The sequence below is a fragment of the Oenanthe melanoleuca genome, chromosome 27 (genome assembly GCF_029582105.1).
Source record: "Oenanthe melanoleuca isolate GR-GAL-2019-014 chromosome 27, OMel1.0, whole genome shotgun sequence".
NCBI lineage: Eukaryota > Metazoa > Chordata > Aves > Passeriformes > Muscicapidae > Oenanthe > Oenanthe melanoleuca.
The window spans coordinates 6,189,326-6,212,436 of record NC_079360.1 but is presented as its reverse complement, the minus strand read 5'-3'; the positions used below and the strand labels follow the sequence as shown (position 1 = coordinate 6,212,436).

Here is a 23,111-nt window from a genome sequence, read left to right as displayed (position 1 = left end):
CAGTGGTGCTGGGGGTTAGGGGCTCATTTCGGAATGTTCTCCTGTCTCTGGGGGGCCTGGAGTATCTGTGTTGGTGCCAGTGCCGCTCAGACACTCAGCCACCTGATGGTGCTGCGGTTTGGCTCGTCTCAGCCTCACTCTGTAAGGACAGAGCTTCTCACCTGTGTGGGGCCGCGCGTACCGGGGGGTACTCTGTTCTCACAGATGTTAGTTTGGGTCCAGCCATTTCCCTTAATTAATCATTTCAGTTATTTCAATTCCAGTTATTTGCACACACTATAGAACCATGCTGTTTTGGTGCAGCTCTCCTGTTGCAAACGTGTCTGGACTGGATGTGAAATTTGTGCCGACCACTTCAGTGTGAACAATGAAACCTGTCTCGAGCCAAGGGGTTGCTGCTGCTTTAAAGCATCCTAGGGCTTTCAGCCTTTTAGTATACATTGTTCCCAGAATCCATGTCATAACTCCTTATATGGTGCTGCCTTTTTTTTCCTTTTCCTCTTAGTTGCTATGACAACAGCAGCACTGCACCATTCATCAGCTCTGGTCCTGGGCTGCATCACCAACCCCTCAGCTTACTCCGAAATGTTCGGGAGAGCATCCATGAGTCAGTCACTCTGGTCTGCTAATCCATTATTTCCCTCTTCTTTCAGCAGTTTGCTCTAGGAAAAGAGCAAATTAAGCTGCGCCACAGAAAGGAACTGTAAAAACCCTTCCCTTTGCCCCCAAGGGAGGCATAGAGGCTCCATTTGCTGCAGCGTTCTGGTAGGAATGAAAGCAGCTCTGTAACACTGGGAGCCTTGGCGAAGAGCGAAGGCTGGGTGTCCATCAGCGTCTCTGGAGCCCTCCTGAGCCTGCTGCCTGCCGCCTGAGGACGTGCTTGCAGGGGCAGCGGGTGCCGCAGGGAGACGGCGCTTGTGATTTTTGGGAGCAGAGCTTGACATCAGCAGCGGGAGGTGTCACCTGTGCCATCACCCTGACGTGGGGAGCAGCAGGATGGAGCCGGCGCTGGGGAGAGGGAGGGATCACAGGAGGATCTGTGCCAGAGCGCTCTCCAGGCAGCTGGAGCCCTGAATTCCAGCCTGGCTGACTGCGCTGCGCGCACGGGGCTTGGGGAGAGCAAGCAGAGCCCTGTGAGTATTTGGACAATTTGTCGTGCATGTTCTTTGATTGGGATTGTGATTGGCATTCTTCAGCCTCCTCTAACTGCGGAAAATCAGTGTACAATAAGGGATCCTGGGGCTCCTGGTTGGTAAGGACGCCATTACTAGGAGGGAGTTAGTATCAGATTGAGTGATGCTGCTGGTGGTTATTTGTCTTTTAGTTATTGCATTAGTTTTATATAATCTGAGTCTGTCATGTCCTTGCTCAGATGTGCAGAATTTCTCATACGTAAAATGAATGTGCAATGAAAAAATTTGATTTCTGAGCATTCCTAAAATAGGGTTGCTGAGGAGTGAGTTGAAAATGCTACAGAGACCAAGTCATTTGTTTTCAATATGTTAGAACAATGGGATTGAGATAATGTTTTCCTTTTGCGTTCTGAAATGACCACAAATTCTATTAGAGCGGTTTATAAAACCCCTTTGTGCTGAGGGAAATAAATATTTGCTTTTCACTGAAAGAGTGAGCTTCTAGAAATAAAAGTAAATAAGCAATCATTACCAAGGTAGAATTTGAGGAAAAGCTGTTGAAGTTCCTCATGCTCGTGTTGAAGCTAATTTTTGAAGGATATTGTGCTTAAAATTGTTGTTTGCTCCTTTTAAAGTCTTTTTATACCACAGTGTCTGCAGTAGGCTTACATTTCTTTTCATTCTGTCATGCTATCAGCATGACACTGCTCTGAAACTCCTGTTCCTGTGTAGGAGTGGAGGTTGGGTGTGAGGCCCACCCTGTGTCTCAGAACGCACAGCAGTGCCAAGGACCCAGTTACCTGGAAAGTGCCATTAGATTTGGGGGATTCCAGGTGTATAAATGTACTTTTTTTGGGCATAATCAGTTTTCCATTGAAGTTTCCCTTATGCCTTGCGATCTCTGTCTGCCTAGAGGTTTCATGAGTAGAAAACTTGTGTTTTGTCAGAATTACTGAGTTGTCCCTTTTTAAAAAATGACCTAAAATGCACACAACATCTCACTGTGGTTTGGGTGTCTGGGTTTTCAGTTCTGTTTTATGCTCTTAACATGGCAAACCCAGATGTCTCAGGAAGAGTTTCTTGATGGAAGGGGTGGTCAGGCCCTGAAGGGGACTGCTCGTGGTGCTGGTGGAGCACCCATCCCTGGAGCTGTCCAGGGATGACTGGACATGGCACTCTGTGCTCTAGGCTGGTGATGAGGTGGGGATCAGGCACAGCTTGGGCTCAATGGCCCTGGAGGTCTTTTCCAGCCTCAGGGATTCTGGGGTTCTGTCTCCAGCAGTGAAACCTGCTGGAGAAGGAGGATCCTTACTCAATTACAATAACACATGCTGAATGTTTTTTTCCTGGTGTGTCAGTTCTTGCTATCCATTTTTGGAATTCTTCATCCATTATTTTGGGACTTGAGATTTGTTTTGACAGGCACATACTCAAATGGAAGCCATTTGGGCTTGCAGAGATGAAACAGGTGGATGAACATGTCCCTGCATACTCACAGATGGACTTTTATCTCTACTAAACCAACGTAACTATTCATGTGAAATGGGAAAATTTCCAATTTAAATTTTTTTGAGCTCCAAAACTGTCCCTGAAATTTATACAGATAAATAGTTTGTCTGTTGATAACATTTGGAATTAAACCAAATCCTGTGTTGAAAGGTTTTTGTTTGTTGGAGGCATGTCAAACTCATGATGTTTCTTCATTAGTTTCAGGATGTAACTTTTGTTTTCTTAAATAAAGGGAAGGAAAAAACTGGCATATCATATTTATTGGCTTTTGAAAGACACCAGTTCTAGCAGGGATTTTCCTCAGTGCTGTTTTCAAGACAAATCCTTATCTGTCTTATTTTGACACCGAACTTTCTTTCATATTGACAGAGCAGAAGTTGCAGGAGAAATATTCCATGAAAATCCCCTGTTTTCCCTATGGTGTTGGTGTGAGATTGCTGCAGAGCCTTTAGAATTTGCTCTTCCAAGGATATTTTTATTTGCTTCAAGGCTGTTGAACTGCTCAGACTGGCAGAGGATGTGGTAAACATGTCATCACAGCACTGGAGCTGGGAAAAAGTGATAATAGCTCTGCATTTCAGATGATTGCGTAGATGCTCAAACAGAAGGAGAAGCCCATAAGCTTCTCTAATGTAAATAGTGTTTAAAAGGCAAAAAAACTGCCTTGAAACTCCATGGGTTTTCAGGCTCAGAGAGAGAAATTGTCCTTATTTCACACTGAGGCTGCACAAAATGAAGCATCTGTCACGATTACACTTCTGGTGGTGTGAGAATTTTTAATTTTTAGACATAGCTAAGAGGTTTCTATAGCAAGAGGAGGTGGTGTAGAAAGCTTCCTGTGGAGTTAAATCAGGCCATCACTCTCCCCTTGGCTACGTCTCTCCTCCTACTCCTGGAACGTGCCTTCAGAGGTGTCCTGTGCACTTGAGAACAGAAGGGCATTCACAGGATATGCTCATGTGGAATAAGCCCTTGCATTCTCCTGGGCTGGGTATTTTCTAAGGAAAAGCCTTCATCTCCAGCTGGGCATGTTTTCTGGTCCTCTCCTACTTCTATCACAATAGGACAGCTTGTTTTGGAAACTTCTTCCTGGGTGAAGAAGGAATGAGCATGGGGGGGTGTTGGGTGAGTCACTTGCCCAAAGAGTTAGCATTACTTTTGCAGAGGTAAATTCCTGATGTGGTTTGTACCTGGCTGGCTCTAACCATGCAGAAAGCCTCGACCAGGTTCCGTTAAACTCATGGTCTTATCACCAGGTTTGGCTGATACTTCATTGCAATGTCTTGCTCCAGAGTTTCTGTGGTGGGGAGAAAAATCCCTCTGCAGAGGAAGAAGGAGCAGCCGCCACGCCCAGGGTCTCTGACAGCACTTCACTGTCAGAGCCAGACTGAGTGTCACTCTTGGATTACAGGCTGATTTTTAATTCCTTTATTTCTTCTTCCCTTCTTTAGAAGGTGTGTATCTAATGGAGCTTGATTCTTCTCAGGCACACAGAGTCACCTGTTGGTGTATTCTGTAAGCCCAGGTAGCCACCAGGCGTGATGAGACCCACGGGTGGTGTGTCCTGGAGCCGTCAGTGCCCTGTTGGTTGCAGATGTGTGCAGGTTGTGGAAGGCTTAAACTTGAAATATCTACAAATGTTTTCTCTGTAGAGATGGAGACAGGATTAGGACAATACAGGTTTTATCCCTGTTGTGCTTTTCTTCTTGTCTTCTCAGCCATGGAAGTGAGTAGGTGTAAGTGAGAAAGTGGTTTTTGGAAGGGAAGTCACCAGATGGGCGTGTTTCTGTCAGTAAATGTTCCTGGCCCTGTTGCGTGTCATGGCTGTTGCTCTTTCAACTTGGAAAGGGGCTCTGAAGAGTGCTGCCTTCCCTTTATTTACACTTAAAGGACTAGACCTGGTCCTGGGACATTGATGCTGTCACAGGATACATGTGCACCAAAGCCTCAGAGAGGTTTTGGGTCTTAAATTTCTTCGTGATGAGAAGCATGGCACTTCTGTGTCAGTGACAGCCCGTTTCAACCATCTGTGTTCACACAAATAATCACAAGTGTATTCGATATTTCACTTAAATCTTTGTCATGTGTCCTTGGCCCTGCTCTTCTGTGGAAGGAAAGAATGATGAGCAGTCATCACTCCTCAAAACAGAAAGTTCTAACAGCTCCTTTAATTTTGCAAGGAAATTAAGAATTGGAAAAGCAAATATGCTACCAAAAACTAGAGGTGGTTGAATTAGTAATTTTCTTAGGTAAAACCCACCTTGTAAATGCAGCATAATCCAGTTTTTCAAGTGTTAACAATCAAGTTCAGCTAATTCAGGCTTGTGCCTTGCCAGATAAGCAGCTTCATTTTAAGGATAGAATATTCTGTGGATCTGCTACCAGCAGAGCAATAGGGATCCTGAATCCAGTTTCATATGAATGGAACAGTTTTGCATATGTGTCAGTGTAATTACAGCTCTGGTGGTATCCACTAACCCAACTAAATTAGTTTTAGCGTAGCAAAATTTGAATGACTTGCACAGAAATAAAATTACCTTATGTATTCTTAATCTCTTGCCTTTATTTTAAATGCTGTTATCAAGCAGTGAATGTATATTGGCTTGTAGCTGTGTAGTCCTGGTCGTAAACAGTGGTTTATATAGTGAACAGGATCCAGTCTCTCACATGCTCTAACTTGGGATTACTTGGGCTGTGAATAGTCGGGTATTATCCAGTTTGCTCTTCTCTCTTTTATGGTTGCAATACCTTGGTTTGATCTTAAGAATATGGTGGGAGAATGAATGAAATTTTGTTTACGTGCAGATTAGGCTTGCTGCTGGTCTTTGCCCTGCCACTCCTGTTCCAATTTAGTTTGCCAGTATAATTTGATACTTACCTTTGATCATTCTTGGCTGCTTGTAAAACACTTCAGCAGTGCTCTTGCAGTGCTGTCTAGAGTAACTACTTTTTGTTATACTTTTTCAGTTCCTTTCCAAACCCCTAGTGCAGGTTTTTATTTTTTACAGCTGTAATTACAGAGAATCAGTCCAGAATCAGAGCAGTGGGTGGTCATGTGTGGTACAGGCACTGCAAAGACAAGCTGGCAGAGCTTTATCTGGGATGGCAGCGAAGGTGGGACAGGTCATGAAAGCAAAGGAGGCCAAGCATGAGGTGCTCAAAGGTGCTGAATCACGTCTCTGCTGGGTAACTGCTTGGTTAGAACTCTCAACACCAGGCAGCTGATAGATGGTGGTCATGGCATCAGGTGCTAAAAAGGGATTGGAGGGAGCTCTAGTCAGCTGCAGTTGGCCTGGTGTGTATGTGGAACATGTTAATAGAAGGAGGTCTGAAGGGCAGAGTTCATCACAGAGTCACAGAATGGTTTGGATTGGAAAGCACCTTAAAAACAATCCAGTTCCACATGGGCAGGGATACCTGCCTGCATGCGCTTCTCAGTGTAAAGAAAAATTGAGAGAATCATAGAATTTCAGAACGGTTTGGGTGAGAAAAGACCTTAAAGCTGCTCTAGAACAGCTGTGCAAGAGAGTAAAACACCAGGGAGATAAACTGCATTTCAGAACTGTTTGTCTGGGACTTGCTCTTTTCTTCTATATGAAGAATCATCAGTTAAATATATTTTCTCTTTTTCTAGTGCCTTGAGCTAAATTAAGCTTTGTCAATGTCCAGAAAGGATTTGACAGCCTGACATGTTCAGCATAGACCATTTTAAAAAGCTCCATGAGCCACAGGCCCCTTGTTGGTGACACAGCCGCACTGGGCAACTTTCCCTGAGCTTTGTCAGCTTCATGCAAGAGAGAGGGAAATGTGTTTGCTTCAGTAGATGCTTCATTAGTTTCTGATTTCTGTCAGCTTGAAAGTTCAGCTTGAAATCTGAGCGTTGTTAGAAATTAGTGTAACTGGTTCTTTCTAACCAGTCCAGTAACCAGGGTTGCCTGTAATTTGATTAAAATGACAGAACTCTTGGTTGCTCTCTGTAGACTAAATGTCCTTTACAGTACATCCAGGTCCTTTTGGGACAGTTTTCCTCATTTTTAGTGCCAGCACAATATCTGAGTCACTGAATTGCAGAAAGAACTCCAGGGTAGTAGGAGATTGAATGGGAATAATGCAATTTAGCACTTGTGTTTTGTAGTATTCTCCTCTCATCTGTTTTAATTTAACATTCAGTGAACTAAAACTGTCAGAGAAAGGAATACGAGTGGTTTAGGAATTCTTTACCCTCCAGCTCTACCCTGTTTCTGTCATTTGGGAGGATCTTTGGGGTATTTGAGCAGATCTTATGAAGGCTTAAAATTTTGATTACGTGGTCTCATCCTGTAGTCACAGCTCTCCAGTCACTTTATTTATTCTTTTTTAGTGCAAACAAAGTCTGAAACTAGAAAACTGACTGCAACAGAAATTTATTGCTTGTTTTCATAACAAGATGACTTAGAAAGCTGGGGCAAGTGGTGCTGCCTTCCTTTCTCTGCTTTCATCTTCCTCGTCTCATGCACAGGGTTCTACCTTGAGTCACAGATGAGGAGTTTCTGCTATAAAAGGCAATTGTTAGAGGCTTCAGAAGACGCTGAAAAGAAGAATTTTTGATGGGAAATGACATGGAGAAGTGTACAGTGTGCCACAGCTCCAGGGAGTCAAAATGACTTGATAAGTTTGGATGGGAAGATGAAAGTCCCATCTCTTCCTCCTGCCATGTCTACATGTTAATTAAATAACTTCTTTCTCCTCAAAGCTATCCCCTGTGTGGACAAAGACATCTTGGCAGCCCACATTGGAAAAAAGCCTTATCTATAGGGGAAGTGAGGGTGCTTTTTCTTACTGGGATCAATAATAGGAGCAACTCTCTTCCTGAGGCTTGCCAGAGTATTCCAGGGAGCATCTGCTGGGATGCTCCAAAACTGAACCCTATGGGCTGAGCTGGGGCAGGGCACTGTGCTGGCTGGTGTCCCCAGCAGTGGCAAGTTTGATAGAAAAATCACTGTTCCATTGCTCTGAATGACAGAAAATTGTTTATGATAATAAGCAAAATGGAAATTGAGCTGAATTCCTTTTGGAAGCGCAGACTACAGCCAGGTTAGTATTTTAGGAGGAATTTTCTTTCTGAATATATAAATGTATTGTAAGCATCATTGTATTGCTGTTATTGAACACTTCAGACAGAAATCTGTATTATTTCATTCTACAGATACTTAAAATGTATATAAGCCTTTTCACAACCAGGTGATTTTCTCCCTTGAACATTGAGTGGGGATGTCTGTTCAGACTGAAGACTGTTTCAATCAGTTATTTGGGAGGGTTTGTAATAATTTTGGTAAGACAGGTAAAAATTTGATTTAATTATACTTTTTAGAAGACTCCTTCCTTTTTTAGGTCATTGATTTTGTGGCTTTAGTGAAGTGGCTTGCTGATACTTTCTGTGCCGTCTTCATCTGAAAGAGACGGAGAGAGGAGGAAAGAATGTTCCAACAGGTTTCTGTGGTCCCATGGGATTGCAGAATCCACTGCTTTGCAGATGTTTATTCCTCAGTTTTTCAAAGAAAAAATAAATTTCAGGGGCAGTAATAGGCAAAACCTTCATGTTACAGACATCTACACTTTAAGGAAGAACTTCTGCATTAATGTAGTTGCTTTTTTGAGCTCTCCTTTTCCACTGTTGTCCTGCCATCACCAGCTTGCTGAACACTCTTCCTGCCTTTATTTATTCTTTTCCTCTTTCCACCTTTGTTTTCTTCAATTTTCTTGTTTCAGGGCCTTACCTCCTAAACTAAACATGTTTTCCAAAAGTTTTGGAACAAGTTTTACGTTTTCAGACAACACATTGTTCTCACCACTTTTCTGTGCTGCCCTGCCCTCACTGCTGTGATAACATGGGATGAGAGGAGAGAGGCTGGGGAGTGCAATTTAAAAAGCTTTTATAGTCTCAAATAATAGAACAGGAAAAAACTGTTACACAATGGATTCTGTAAAATAATGCTGGATTATGTAAAGAGGATGTTAACCTTCATTGTATGTATGTCATTGGTTTAATTTTTTTAAAAAAAAGTTATACCTAAAAATCCTAATGACACACAGCTGGTGTATAATATTTCTTCTGGTTTCCCAGAAAAGCTGTGGCTGCCCCATCCCTGGAAATGTTCATGGCTGGGTTGGATGGAGCTTTGAGATAGTGGAAGCTTTGGTCTAGTGGAGGGTGTCTCTACCCATGACAGGGAGTGGGACTGGATCATTTTTTTAAGGTCTTTTCTAACTCAAACCATTATAGGATTCCAGGATTAGTGCCACAGCAAAAATAATCCTGCAGTCTGTAATTTCCTCTTGGTGGCTCCTACCTCAGCCAGATAATGGGGCATTTGGGTCAGAGGAGGGACCAAAGGTTCATCTCTGTGTGCTGGGCTTTGTCCAGCTGTGCTGGAGTGACAGTTATTTGTTCCAGGAGCTCCATGGATCAATAACTCTGCAGCACTAAAAACATTTTAGTTGGGGGCAGACTGCAATACAGGCAGCTGTGCACAGCACTGCAGAGCTGCTGGATGCTCCCAAACGTGAGTCAGGCCTGGCACGGCTGGCAGGGGTGAAAGGTGGGAATGCAGCATGCACTGAGCACCCACTTCTGCTCTCTTTAAATCCAAGCTTCCAAAGTTTGCTTTTCAAACCACCACTCTGGCTTTTCCCAGACATAGCACAGCTTGGGCAGGATTTTGTAAAACTTGGAGATTTGGAGGATTTAATTCAAATACCAAATTTGTGTTACAAAAGAGGCTGTGGGGGTTAGGAAGATAGTGGCTTTCCCATCCCTGGAAGTGTTAAAGTCCTGGTTGGATAAAGCCTTGAGCAACCTGGTCTCGTAGGTGTCCCTGCCCATCCATGGGGAATTTTGACTAGATGAACTTTAGGGTCCATTCCAACCCATTAATATTCTGTGATAAAATTGTGCTTACAGTAGATTAAAACACAAAATTAAAAATTCAAAATTTTTAATTCAAAATTCAGCTCTTCCTCAGCTGGATTAGTCACAAGAGATCAGTAGTGGTAAACACCCAATGGCAGGGTGTTGGAACTAGGTAATCTTCAATATCCCTTCCAATCCAAACCAGTTTGTGATTCTATGAAATGTGCCCATCATTTCTGGCACGTTTTCACCTCATCAGCCTGTGATAAACACAATATTTTTACACAAAGAGAGCAGATTTCATTGTTTTATCCTCTTGCAGAAGGAGGTTTGAAGCACAGGTGAAATTCAATGGGCAAAACACAAAACTGGGCACAAAAGCTGATTTTGAGCCAAATTCCTTGGCCAGACTCTGCCCACGACCTGCCATAGGAACGAGCCAGGAGAAGCCAGGCACGTGGCCGTGTGTGTTTGTGTTTTACAGCGATCAAGTGTGTGAGAGTCTGTGAATAAAAAGCTGCAGTGGTTTGTGCTGATGCAGTTTGGGTGATAATGTCCATGTTCCTAGTTCTTGTGAGGGGCTGGGACATGGAGAGACTTGGAGCAGCCTGGTCTCGTGGGAGGTCCCTGCCCGTGGCAGGAGATGGGACTGGATGGGCTTTGAGGTCCCTTCCCACCCAGACCAGCTCTGGGATTCTGTGGCAAGCCAACACTGGGGAAAGTATTTCAATAGTAAATGTGCAGTATTGGTTTGAAATAACATCTCAGCCAGTGAAATTGAAGTTCCTTCAGTAGCAAGTCAGTTCCCATATGATGCCAACGTTGTGCTTGTCCTCAAGGCACAGGGCACAGGACTGGCCTGTTAGGTGGACACGGATCATGGGCTGCAGCTCCTGGGTGCTGGCACCCCAGAGACAGGGCTGGGACTTCAGGCTCCATGTAATAATCACTGTGCTTTTCTGAACTAAGTGCCAGTTTTGCCGTTCTAGAAAGCCAGCATTGCTAACGACTGTCATCTTTACTCAATCCATGATATTTATATGACTGGTTGTTGCAGACATCCTTTTTTCCTAGTGTTCTTGGAAGATGTAATTTGCTCAAAAAGCTGCAGTTGTGTAACAAGAGGGACTGTTTCCATGCGGTTTAGGCCTGGAGTTGGTCAGTTTCATACAGAAAATCCTTACAGGAATTAGAGGCCTAAAGGACTGAGCAGGTACAGAATACTTCAAATAATTGTTTCAAGCTTTTGTTAGTTTTAATAGTTTGTGCCAGAAGCTCATCCCATGACTATCATCATAAGATTTGCCTTTGCTCTCAGGAAGGGGTTCAGGACCAAGGCGAACTGTTGAGATTTGAAAAGCCACTTTTATAAAAAGATCAGTGTTATCCGTTAACATTTGGCTGTAGAGTGTCAAACCAGATTTTAGAGTTTATGACATTTCCATTTGTTATTTATTCCAGTAGAAGCCTAATGCCCAAATCTGAATCTGTCAGGATAATCTTCATTTGAACACGAGTCAGCGGTGCTTAATTCTTGTATGTGAAAATCCTCCTTTCCTGTAATCAGGTTATGGGTGAGTTAGGAGGAGTTTTTGTCTTTTCCACACTTAGGATATTTGTAATAACAGGAACTCTGTGACTTTTCCCCACCTGTATTTACATGGAGAGGATTGTATTGACTTGGGCCTTTTAAAGTAAACTGTTGTCTGTGATTCATGATGTGTCTTGGCTGGTGGAGGTGTGTTTTTAAGGCTCAAGTCATGCTTTTGAGGGACCAAAAACATAATTAAAGAGATGCCAGGCCAGGCTTGACAGTGCTCTGAGCAGCATGGTGTAGTGGAAGGTATCCCTGCCCATGGCAGGCCATGGGACTGAACGAGCTTTAAATTCCCCTCCAACACAGCCCAGTCTGTGATTTTGTGATGCTATGGAATGCATTAAAATTATGTGTACGGTTGAGCTTGCAGTATATGGAGATTTCAACACACGGTGATAGGATGTTCTTTATTGCCCTCAAGAGAAGAAATGGTGGATCAGCTTGTTGGATCCATGAGCCCATCACGTCTGCTGTCATCAGTCAGTTCTGTGGAGAAGGCAGCAATTAGTGGGGCAATGGGCACCTCAGTGAGGAGTAAAAGAGATCCAGAGTAAATGTAGAAATGAAACCAAATGGAATGGGAGATTGGTGCTTTCTTTACAGGTGAGAGGTGAGCTGTTCAATGCTGATCTGTCAAAATGTGCAGATCCTGCATCTTCCACATACCTGTGTGTCCACACAGCAAGTGGTGTAGTGATCACATCACACCTCTCTATGTTTATTAAAATTCTCCTTCCTCTTTTTAAAATAATCTTTAGTGCAGAACCTTCTAGTGACAATCCCATCAGCCATTAACATTTCTTGAACTGTGAAAATGTTGTTAATTTTGTATTTTAGAACACAGTGCGCACTGCCACATGTGCATGGGATGATACGTGGTCCTGGTGTCAGCCAGAAATGATAAAGAAAAGACGGTACTTTTAATATCTATTATACAAATGACTGTTACTAAGACTGTGGTAAAATATATTTATTAAAACTGCAATTACAAATGAAATATTAAAGGATTGACCAGTGCAGAATTATAATTTAAACAGTTTTTAGGCCATAGCAATAATCTTCTCAATATTAAAATGTTTTCATTACATCAGGATCTGGCACAAGACTGTGACTGGGTATGATTTTTCCCTGGTGTTGACCAGTTTGTGGATGCAGGGTGTTCGTGTGTCCACGTGTGGGATTTTTTCCAGGAGGATTATATAGAATCGACTGCTGGCATTAGTGTTTAGCCTCAGGTTGTGTGTTTGAGTGGTGCTGTACATCCATGAGCATGGTGGGATGGGAGGGAGAAGGGGCTCCAGGCTGTTCTCACCTTCCTGAGTCTCTCACGTTCCTCCTGCCTGGCACTCCTGGGGCTTGCAGGGACTGTGTTGCCAATATTCATCCAGGATTTTCGTGTGTAAAATGGTAGTGTGGTACCTGTTTACATCTCCTGAGGTGGATCATGAGGGGGTGGAGAGGAGGGTTTTTTGCACACTTGCATTTGTGCAGAGGTGGGGGGTTGATTCCTTGCCTTTCTTCTGCTTCACAGGGACTTTCTATTGAAAAACCATACCCCAACTTCATCTCTATTTTGCACACTCCATTTAAAGAAAATTCTGGGATCACTGGTGTGTAGCTCAGTTAGAGTGATTTAATTGTGCATTGTCTGCCGGGGTCCCCATCCTTCGACCTTCTCTGCCCTTCCCAGCACCACAGCAGCTCCCTAAAACCAAGAGGTTTATTCCTGCCTCAGAGATGATTCTCTGACCTGTTTAGCTTTTATTACAGGAGGAGCAAAAGGACAACCTCCCAATCTTTAGTTTAAGATCCCAAATTTAATCTGCAAGGCAGGGAACTCTAAATATAAGTTATGTAAATGGAGGGGCAGAAGCCACTGACCCCCTGAATCAGTGCTGAGGGGCTTTTCAAATTAGCCTTTCATTGTAATGGACATGAGAGTTTAACTTGGAAATGCAATATGACAATCTCTGCATATAACTTATTCTCTAGTTCTCTTTCTCTGGTCTGGAATATATTTAAAGACTTTTACTAAACCACTTTTATTAGTTTTACTCCAAGCAAATGTTAGTACAGAATTTCATGTCTTTTAGAGTTCAGACTGTTAAAACATGGAGAAAATCCCATTTTTCTAGCACTAGTGGTCAGTGCTGCTTTATTATAGACACTTTTACCTCTTCCCCAGCCTCTGTTAAGTCTCTTGATCTTTTATGGATTTGCAAGGATAAAAGTGGAGTGCTTCTTTTTGGCTTGGACAGTGTTAGCTTTGCTCTGCTCTTTTGTGTTGAACACCAAACCTGTTTGATCCAACAATGAGACTGTCTTGAAATTGCTTCGTTCAGATATTTATAGCTAAATACCTTTAACCCTAATGGGCTCTGTGTATCTTTCTATGATCTTTGCTTTTCCACAGTTGCTGAATTGAGACTCTTTTGCTTCCTATAAAAAGTCTAATAAAGTAGGAGAAAAGAAAATGTTTTGGAGTATCAGAAATGTGCCTCAGTGTTCACACACTTTAAAGTCAGCCTGTGCAGTTTGAAAGTTTAACCAAGAGCTGTCTCCTTTGTAAAGAATGCAGATAATTTTTTTTCCTCGGGGCAGCAGTGGGGGTGGGGGGGGTGGGGGGGGTAATGTGATATGAGTCTGACAGTGTCGTTTAGTTAACTGCTTCCATCTGTTGCTTGCTATTTCCCTTACTCATGACCTCTCTTTTTCTCTCCCCCTCCTTCTCCTTTAGCCCCTGTGAGGAAAGCAAAGTTTGTTGAGAGCCCTCGAATCCCAGAGTCTGAGCTTGGCTCCCCAACGCTCTCTGCCCAGAAGCTGGACGTCGATGCATTCTGCCCTGGTAAGCTGCATGCCAAGGCTCTGTGCCAAGAGGGTCAGCAGGCAGAAAGATTTTTCCACATGTATAATATGGCTCCTTTGGCTAGATGGTTGGTTGGACCTTCCCTAGCCAAGCTTCACCGTCTTGGAAATTTGAATAAGTATTAATTTCTGCTAAGTGCCCATTTACATTTGTTTCTTGCAATTTTGCATGTGTCTGCTTTCCCCTCAGAATAATTTAGAAGGTCTAGAGAGTTGCTTTTGAAAAGATAAAAATGAGCCAGTAAACACACTGCTTTAAATTTAATTTTTAATGCTGGTCTGCAGAGAGGCTTGAATAAAACCATGTCTCAGAAAGATCATTAAAACAGCTAAAGCAAAACTGTGGACCTTGTTACATGCATGCAAGAATGTTGGGGTGTTTACTTTTATTTCGTTTTTAAAGAAATACCTTCTAATTCATGTATCATGTAGCATTGCTCTGAAACGTATACATGTTGCTTGAGGCCTCTGGTTGAAAAATAAATAGAAGTGGGTCATGTCCCTTCCTAGCTCAGCCCTGTTCATGTCTGTCACTTTGGGCAGGCGTTACCTAAATCCCCCAAGCCTCGACAAATGCGACACGTGTGAGTGCCTAGAATGCAGCTCAGCATCACTTCCCAGATTCTTCCACTCTTGGAAGTGGTGACCTGGAGATGGTTAGAGCCTGTGGAGCTGCTGGGAGAAGGCTGAAAACAGCAAGTGTTTTGCTGGATTTTGTGCTGAATTCTGCAGTTTCTTCTCCTGGCTTTCCTTGATTATGAACCAAAGGAATTCATACTTAATATAGGCTTTGGATGGAAAAAAGAGTATCTAATATGTTGAAATGGTGTGCAAATGTGTGACATCTGCCTCTGAAATCTGTAGCTACAGTAACTAAGGTCATGTTAATAAATGACTCTGAAATCAGGGTGTTGTTTATTTCTGTGGCTGAGGAACTTGAAGAACTAGTAGAATACTCAAAATTGGAGGAATTAATTGAATGTTGTCCACATTTTGAATGTGGGCTTTCTTGAATGTATTGTGTCTGAAAGAGAAGTTGTCGCAGAAAATTAAAAGACAGTTCCTGTGCTTGGCAATGCCTAATTTGAGACCACAGTTGCCTTGGAAAGTGCTGCTCCTTTTTCAGTCATCATGAATTACAATTAAAATTGTGCTGCTGCAGCCCTTTTTTCTAACTGAACATCTTCAACTGTCATGTTTATAATTGTTAATAATTATAAACTTATTATGATTGTGTCCACAGAGAATTATCATTGCATTGTAAGATTAAAAAAACATAACTTGCACATTCCCACACCCAGACACGTGCCTCCCCTCTGCCAGAGCTTTGGAGGGCAGGACTTCTGCCAAGCCCTGGGATGGGCTCTGCAATTTCTTTAATTTCTTTTTCTGCTATTTGATCTCCTTCTCTTGCTGATAGTTTAGTCATATGAAAGGAAAAGGGGAGTTTTGTACTGCCTTGAAGTGTCATTAAAGGAACATGAAGCATCATTAAGGGAAGGAAAAAAGTGACAATGGCAGAGTTGTGACAGAGGAATCATAGAACCAATAAGGTTGGAAAAGCCCTTTAAAGCTATTGAGTCCAACTGCAAACACAGCTCTTCCAAGGCCACTGTGAAACTGTGTCCCCATAGATGTTCCCAGGATGTCCCCAAGTGCCATCTTGGAATAGGGAAATGGGATGAGAACAGAACAGTGCATGCCAGGGAACAGCAGATTTGGAGTCAAGGTAGAAACTGCAGGTTGGGGGTTCGTGTTGGTTCAGTTTCCTTCAATGTGATCTCAGGGAGCTGTTGGAGAGCTGCTCTTTGTGTGTGCCCAGGTCCAGGGACTGTGGCCAGGTTTGTGCTGGCAGTTGGGACAGGCAGGGAAAGAGGGAAGGATAGAACACATTGAGGAAGGGTTTCTGAAGGTGCTTATGGGAGAAACTGCCCATTCTGTGGAAGTGGCAGCGGTGTGGTGGCTGGAGGCTTTCCTGGTCTGGAAGGCTGCATTGAAGGAGCTCAAGATACGACACCTTGGAAAGAAGGAGGTCATTGGTGAAGAGGAAGATCCTTCTGTAAAGAGGAAGAACAAAATTGTGGTCAACTCACAGGGACTAAAGGGGACATAGCATCCAGCTCCTGATGGGAAGGTGGAGGAAGAGTCGTACTCTGGATAACAGAAAAGCTTCAGGCACTGCTTGGAATAAGTTTTCTGAGGAAATGCAACTCCTTTCTTCTGTGCTAGGCTTACATTAGCCCTGCTCTAAAACATGTGCGTCCTCTGAAGGATATATCCCGAGCATTTCCAGTAATAATGGTGTGAGTTGAAAGAAGGAAAAAAATTAGGCTGATGATCTGCCTGGCAGTGGACGGGAGGTGGAGTGGTTTATAATGTGATCCCTGACAAAAAATGTAATTAATTATACACTTGAAAGCAGTTTAAAACACTAAATAGCAAAGAAAAGAGAACATCAGCCACTCTGCATATATAGGAATAATGATTTCAATTTGAGATGCCAAGAGGTGAAATTTTGCTGGGTATCAAAGTGTTTATTTTAAGGCTTCAGGCAAATTTCAGCACATTCAGGGAGGTGGTTTCCTGAGCAACCGCAGTGCCACCGCTCGGCCCCTCATGCTGCTGGGGGGAAGATTTGCTTGTGACATCTTCAGTGAGTCAGTGTGGGGGAGTGACGTGCTCCCCACGTTCCAGCTCTGAGCAAGGAGAAAGAAGATCACAATACTGAGTGTCTTTTGAGGGAAGTTCTAATACCGATCACAAATGGTAAAGTTTTAAGCTGGGCATAATTTCTTTTTTCTTTATTACATTCATTTTATAGAGAAAATAGAGTGGATACTTAAAAATTAATTCAGTCTTCTTACACGAATTTGGAAATTGGCCCATATTTTTTATCATTGTTGCAGCTGCCATGATGGCAAAAAAAAGCTGTTCCATGACTTTGAAAAACCCCTTTCTACCAGAATTATCACAGAATCACAGAGTAACATGAGTTGAAAGGGAACGACAAGGGTCATCAAGTCTCAAATTATATTTCTGTAGATATTTTTGTAGTTGCAGAGGTTGTTCAGATTTCAGTCCAGCACTTGCAGTGTCCCTGGTGGAACAGGAGTTCTCCTTGTCTCTCCCCTGTGTGCTCAGCGAGGCCCTGGCGCAGGTTTTCCATCCCTGGGAATGTTCAAGGCCAGCTTGGATGGGACTTGGAGCAGCCTGGGGTAGTGGCTGGTGGAACTGGATGGGCTGTAAGGTGTCCTCCAACCCAGACCATTTTGTGACTCTGTGACTTGGCAGAGACTTTACAAGGAGAGTTTTGGAAGGTTTCTGCTCCATCTTCCTCCCTTGTCTCTGCTCCAGTCTTGCAGACACTGTTCAGCAGGGCATTTATGTTTTCCCTCTTGTCAGCCTCCTAGAGGCAGGGAGGTTAGGGGTGACGCCCTCACATCCATCACTGCTCTTCGAGGAGGATAATGCAGAATAGCAGGAATTGACCTTCAAACCTTTCTTGTTTAACTGTCAGACCTTCTCTGCAGTGATTCTGGTGGCTCAGTTTAATGTGTAGGGGTTTCCCCCGCTTTATCACACCTCACTCCTGTCAAGAGGCATTGCTTGTGAGCTGAATACTGTTCTGGCTTTTTGGTTCTTAATTGTGGTCACGAGGGCATCTTTCTTTGACCTGCTTCTTCATGGTAGTTAAAACATGTTTTGACTTCTGAGTGCTCAGAAAACCTATTGGAAACTATCAGAGATGGATGGTGCTTTCAGGTAATGGCCTCTTGCCTCAGATTAGTGTTTGCAGTTGCATTTTATGTCATTTATTACATTGTCGTTGTGTTCCAAAGGCTGTGTCTGTTATGACATTAGCTTTTAATTTGATTAACTCCTTCTTCAGAAATTTTGGGACACAAATCTTGAGTGTCTGGTTTGTTTGTTGCACATTAGGCTGGCAGGTGTCTGTTTTCATTGCTGATTGAGTTAGGAATCACTGCGGTGCTCCTGCTGCAGACAGGGAAGGGAGTGATTTACCATGGCAGCGGCACTTGTGTTCATCTCATTGCTCCTTTTTCTCTCTTCCTTTGGTTAAAGAGTCGTTGAGCTTGACATCTGCTTGCTGCTGCTTCTCTCTTTTTATCATGTAAAACGTGTATTTTTTATTTTATGCTATCCACGTGTTTCTCCTAAACACAACAAAATGCTTCTCCGGTCTTAGAAAAAGCACTTTAAGAGGTAATGTAGGAACCAGCACTGCTCTCTGATTTTTCGTTGTGCAAATACAGGCACTGAGCCAAAAAATCCTACAAAACCCCAAACAAATTTTGCCAGCAGGATTCCGGTCCAACCTCTGTCATATTGAATAGTGATGAACGGGGGGAAGGAGAGGGGATAATCAAACTAACCATGATCTGACAAATGGTTTTACTGTTGAATCTTGTGGATGTCCCAGCACTGTCAAGTCCACTGACCTGAAGGGAATGGGAAATCATTGTGATCAGCCCTGATTGCAGAAGAGTCATAATTTGGCACATTGGTTGCCATGGAAGCAGTTGACTTTTCTCATGCTGTTACTGGGAGGATGCTGTTGGTTCCTTCTGCCACATCAAGAGATGGAAGCAGTTTCAGAATAAACTCCTGTGTTACAGAACAAGCCCCAGTCTGGTCTGGATTGGAGGGAGGAATGTTGAAGGCATTGCTGGAGTTCCAGGTGTGAATCCGTTTGGGATTGGCCACAGACCAGTTGCCATTGGGTGTCATTGAGTTTGCTTGAACTGAAATTGCAACTTGGAGAATAGTGGCTGGGTCTGGAGTTTGGGTTTATTGAATCTTCTTACCAAAGCAGAGTTGTTCAAGGTAAGAAGTAAAAATAATTCAAATCCCATAGATTATTCTCATATGTTTTAACTGTAAAACAATTGGAGACAACATGGTTTTCTTGAAGCTTCCTAGTGCAATCTCTTAATACCCAACCCTTGCAACCTAGGGTTTGGGTTCATTTGCCTGGAAGAGAAAAAAAGGGGGAAAAAAGAGGAGAAAAGGCTGTAAATTATCTAAATTGTGTTTTTGTGATGAACTACCCGACTTTTAAGTGTTGTGGCTGCTTTCAGAAATGTAACCTAGATGGGTCCTGAGGTGTCTTTCACTTCAGATACTTCAGCAGCAGCAGCAGCCCAGCACCTCTGGCTGCCCGTCAGGATGGATCCCAGGGAATCTAAGGAGTTGTTCTGCCTCAGCAAGCAGCAGAGTTTGCTTTCAGCTGGCCTGTTGAGAAACAGTAACATTTTTGTGCTAATACTTCAGCTTTTTGAATATTCATAGCTTTCTGCCAGCAAATAAATATGTACGTATGCAAACCAGCTCTGGTGGTTTTGAAACTTGTCAGTGATGAGTCTTCAAGGATCAACGTAAAACCTCTTCTTCCATATCTGAGCGTGTGGGGCAGAGTTTTTGTTGATTGAGTGACTCTCCCAGAGGAGTTTCCACTTCTAGCACATTGTTTTTTGACAACAATGACAGCCCACACTAATGCTCTTGAATCCCAGCAGGGTTTGGTTGAAAGGCACCTTAAAGATCATCCAGTCCCACCCCCTGACATGGGTAGGGACACCTTCTAGGACAGGTTGTTCAAGCTTCGTTCAGGTTCACCTTGAACACCTGCAGGGATGGAGCAGCCGCAGCTTCTCTGGGCGACCTGTTAGGGAGTGTGTGTGCTGTCAGGCACAGTCCCAGCAAGTGTCCATGCTCTGCTCTAGAGAAGTGGAAGTTTTTGTCATAAAAATGTACCTGGAGGAGGGGGAAAGAAAGAATGGCAATTTTTCAAAGTGCTGAGGCATTTTAGCAGTGCAACCAATGGGTGATGCTTCCCTGGATCCATGTTGCACCTCCCTCAGTGAACCAAACAAATCCATAATTGTTCACCTTGTGATAATTGTGTTCCCACTCAGCGTCTCTCAGAGTGGCTTAGCTGTGTGCTGGCACTCGGTGATAGCACCATCCCAGCTGGGTTTGGGCTCCTGCTTGTAATGCCCTTGATGTCTTTACACAAACTTCATTTTCTGTCTTAGTTTCCTGTTGAGTTCTTTAAGTGGCATTTAATTTGAAGTTAGTCTTCACCTTGTCTTTATGTCTGCCCTAAGTGGAAATACAGGGCTGCTAGACGAGGCAGAAAGGGAGGAGATGATGGTTGCTGGAGGTCTTGGTCATGGTTGTGCTAATTAGTGACTAGAGTGGTTAATCAGTCCTCCCTTTTTCCTTCTACTTCAGATATTTATTTCCAAATACTTTAGAGTCTAGAGGAAGTGGACAGTAATTCTACTTTTTTTCCTATGGTGTTTTGGGATGCTGTTATTTTGTTTCACCTCTTTATGGAGGCAACCCCCTCTGTATTCATTTTACCATTATTGTTAACTGTAACAGTAGAAGAAGGGGTGGTTGTATTTGTAGGAAACTGCTCCATTCTTTTATAAGCCTGGTTCCCATGTCCCAGTGCCTACGGATGAAAGTCCTTGAATTTCAGTGATGCTGTGGAGAGCTGCCCATAAATGAAAATATGCAGTGCTCTGAAAGCCACACCAAGACTTGTGCTCTTTTGCCAGTTGCTGTGACTTCCTCACTCTCTCCAGGACTGCAGAACAAGAACTCTTTATTATTCTCCAGTGTGACTGTTGTTCCCCTGGTGAAATTGGCTTCACTCATCAGCATTCCCTCTGTCCCATCTGCTCTGCTCTCCAGGGCAGCACAGCTGTCCTTGGACCCTGAAAGAAGGAGATCAATTTGTGCATAACCTCCTGTACCAGAGTAGATTTTCCGCTTCATTAAGCAGAATTTTTGACAATTTTATGTCACTAATTATTTGACTCCAAATTGCTTGAGAATAATTACCTTGAGTCCAAACATGACCATTTTGGCCAGCTGCCAGTTTGAAAGTGCAGCCTTGCTTGGAAGCACTGGTTGTACCAGCCTGGCTTCAAATTCCTCCAGGCTCCAAAATCCTTGTGTTTGGACTGAGACTGTTGCAGCCTTCCTCCCTGACGCCTGTGCTTGCTGGTTTTGTTTTCTGAGTCAAGTCCGCACTGGCTCGTGCGGATGTTCCCATGAGGAGCCCTACTGCTGTGGGGAAGGCTGGTCCCATCACACTGGTCAGCACTTGGAGCAGGTCCCTGCTGCTGCTCTCCACTCCTGGCTGCAGGCAGAGTCTGCCTGGGGTCCGTTCCTGGGCTCCCTGCTCTGCTCCCATCTATTCTTGGCATCCGTCTTGCCTGGCAGGAGGATCTCTGGTGTTGTGTGCAGTTACCTGTGCCTCTGCCGCCTGTATCTGCCCCCTGCAGTAACTTCAGTCGTGTTTCTCTACCTACATTTTATGGATGAACTTACAGCTCCTACTGTGTGTAACTTCAGGGCACTGTGAGGACAGTGTGGGTGATTTTGAGTGGAATAATTTATCATTTAAAGAAATAACAAATTTTAAATGGATCTCATCCACATGGACAGTAGAATCTTCCCTCTCCAATCACTGAAGATACACAATTAGCAACAGCCCTAGACATCGGTTCTGTTAGAAAATAGCCCAAGAAGAGTGAGAGAAGAACAGACTGGGTTGGGCTGGAAGGGACCCGCAGCCAAGGGCAGGGAACCTTCCACTAGACCAGGTTGCTCTAAGCCCCGTCCAGCCTGACTTGTTATTCTAAAAGCTGGCAGCAGTAAATTATTCTATCTCTGAAGCAGTTATTACATCTAAGCAGAACTTTGAAATATTATTCAGGTATGTGATGGTAGTAGATTTTCAAGATTGTTGTCAGTGTTGTAAATGCAAAGACCATAATTTAGTCAGATTTGCTTTTAATGAATTTTTCCTGTCCGACTGTTCCCCCAGCACCACCACCATGTTCACCACTAACCCTGTCCCCCAGGTGCCACATCCACATGGGGATGGCGACTGCACCACCACCCTGGGCAGTTGCTGGACAACCCTTTCCATAGAGAAATTCTCCCAAATCTAAATCTAAATATTTCTAATTCTAATCCAATCTAAACCTCCCCTGCCAACCCTGAGGCCGTTCCCTCTCCTCCTGTCCCTGTTCCCTGGAGCAGAGCCTGACCCCCCCTGCCTGTCCCCTCCTGGCAGGGAGTTGTGCAGAGACAGAAATTCTCCCTGAGCCTCCTTTTCTCCAGGCTGAGCCCCTTCCCAGCTCCCTCAGCCCTCCTGGGGCTCCAGCCCTTTCCCAGCTCCGTTCCATTCTCTGGACACTCTCCAGCCCTTCAGTGCCTTTCTCAAAACTGACTCGAGGATTGGAGGTGTGCAGCAGTTCAAAAATTGACATTTACAGAGATGCGTATTGGGCAGCCTTCATCCTTAGTGGTTAAATTTTTTTAAATCTCTTCTTGATGTAAACAAGACTAATGAAAAAATCTTCCATTAATTCTGGGATTAGGGGGATATGCAGAAATGGTCAAGGACATTTTCCAAATACAGCTCAAGTGTATCTAGAATAATTTAAAGCAGATGTACATAATAATGGGACAGATTCAGGTCACATGGAGGGAGGGAAGTTGTTAGATAAAACTCTGCAGTTATGTAATTGAAGAGCAGGGGCCTAAATGGTATCATTTATTTCTGGCCTTCCATAGGTGCTCGCTCTTTGGACATAACTATTCTCTTTTTCATTGCCAATTCAAGAATTTTTGATTTCCTAAAGGTAAATCAGTCTCATACTCAGGCAAATTCAGGAACAGATGCCACTAATAGGACTGTTACCCAGTTCTTGTTAGGCACTTACTTAAATAGATTTCAGATGTTTTGAAAGTAGAAGTACAGCTATTAAACCAAAAATATTCTGTGGACTATAGATGCATTGTTAATGTCTCCCAGGGGCACTACCCTTCATCATTTATCTAGAATTAGATGATGGTGGCTATCAAACCAGTCACAGAATTACCAGATAAATCATAAAGAAATTTTATTTGCTTGTAAGCAATTGCAGCTGAAATATGTGGCAGCTTTCAAATAGGAATTGAAAGGAGGTAACGGAAACACATTGAAAATTACAATGTACAAAAACACTGTATGTTTTGAATGATTTCTTGAAAAGAGCAAACCTAATAACTCTGCCATAAAATTATATATTTG

General features: G+C 43.4%; 1 protein-coding gene across 7 annotated transcripts in view; it reads left to right on the top strand.

Annotated features, from left to right (window-relative positions):
* Nucleotides 1-23,111, top strand: part of TANC2 (tetratricopeptide repeat, ankyrin repeat and coiled-coil containing 2) — a 160,174-nt gene that overhangs the window by 53,671 nt on the left and 83,392 nt on the right. For all 7 annotated transcript variants that reach the window (XM_056512115.1, XM_056512113.1, XM_056512112.1 and 4 more), the window contains one exon: nt 13,866-13,973. Coding sequence is in view for 6 of the 7 variants with exons in the window: in XM_056512113.1 (XP_056368088.1) it covers nt 13,866-13,973 (108 nt within the window). In the remaining variant the exon portion in view is untranslated. The remainder of the gene's footprint in view (nt 1-13,865; nt 13,974-23,111) is intronic.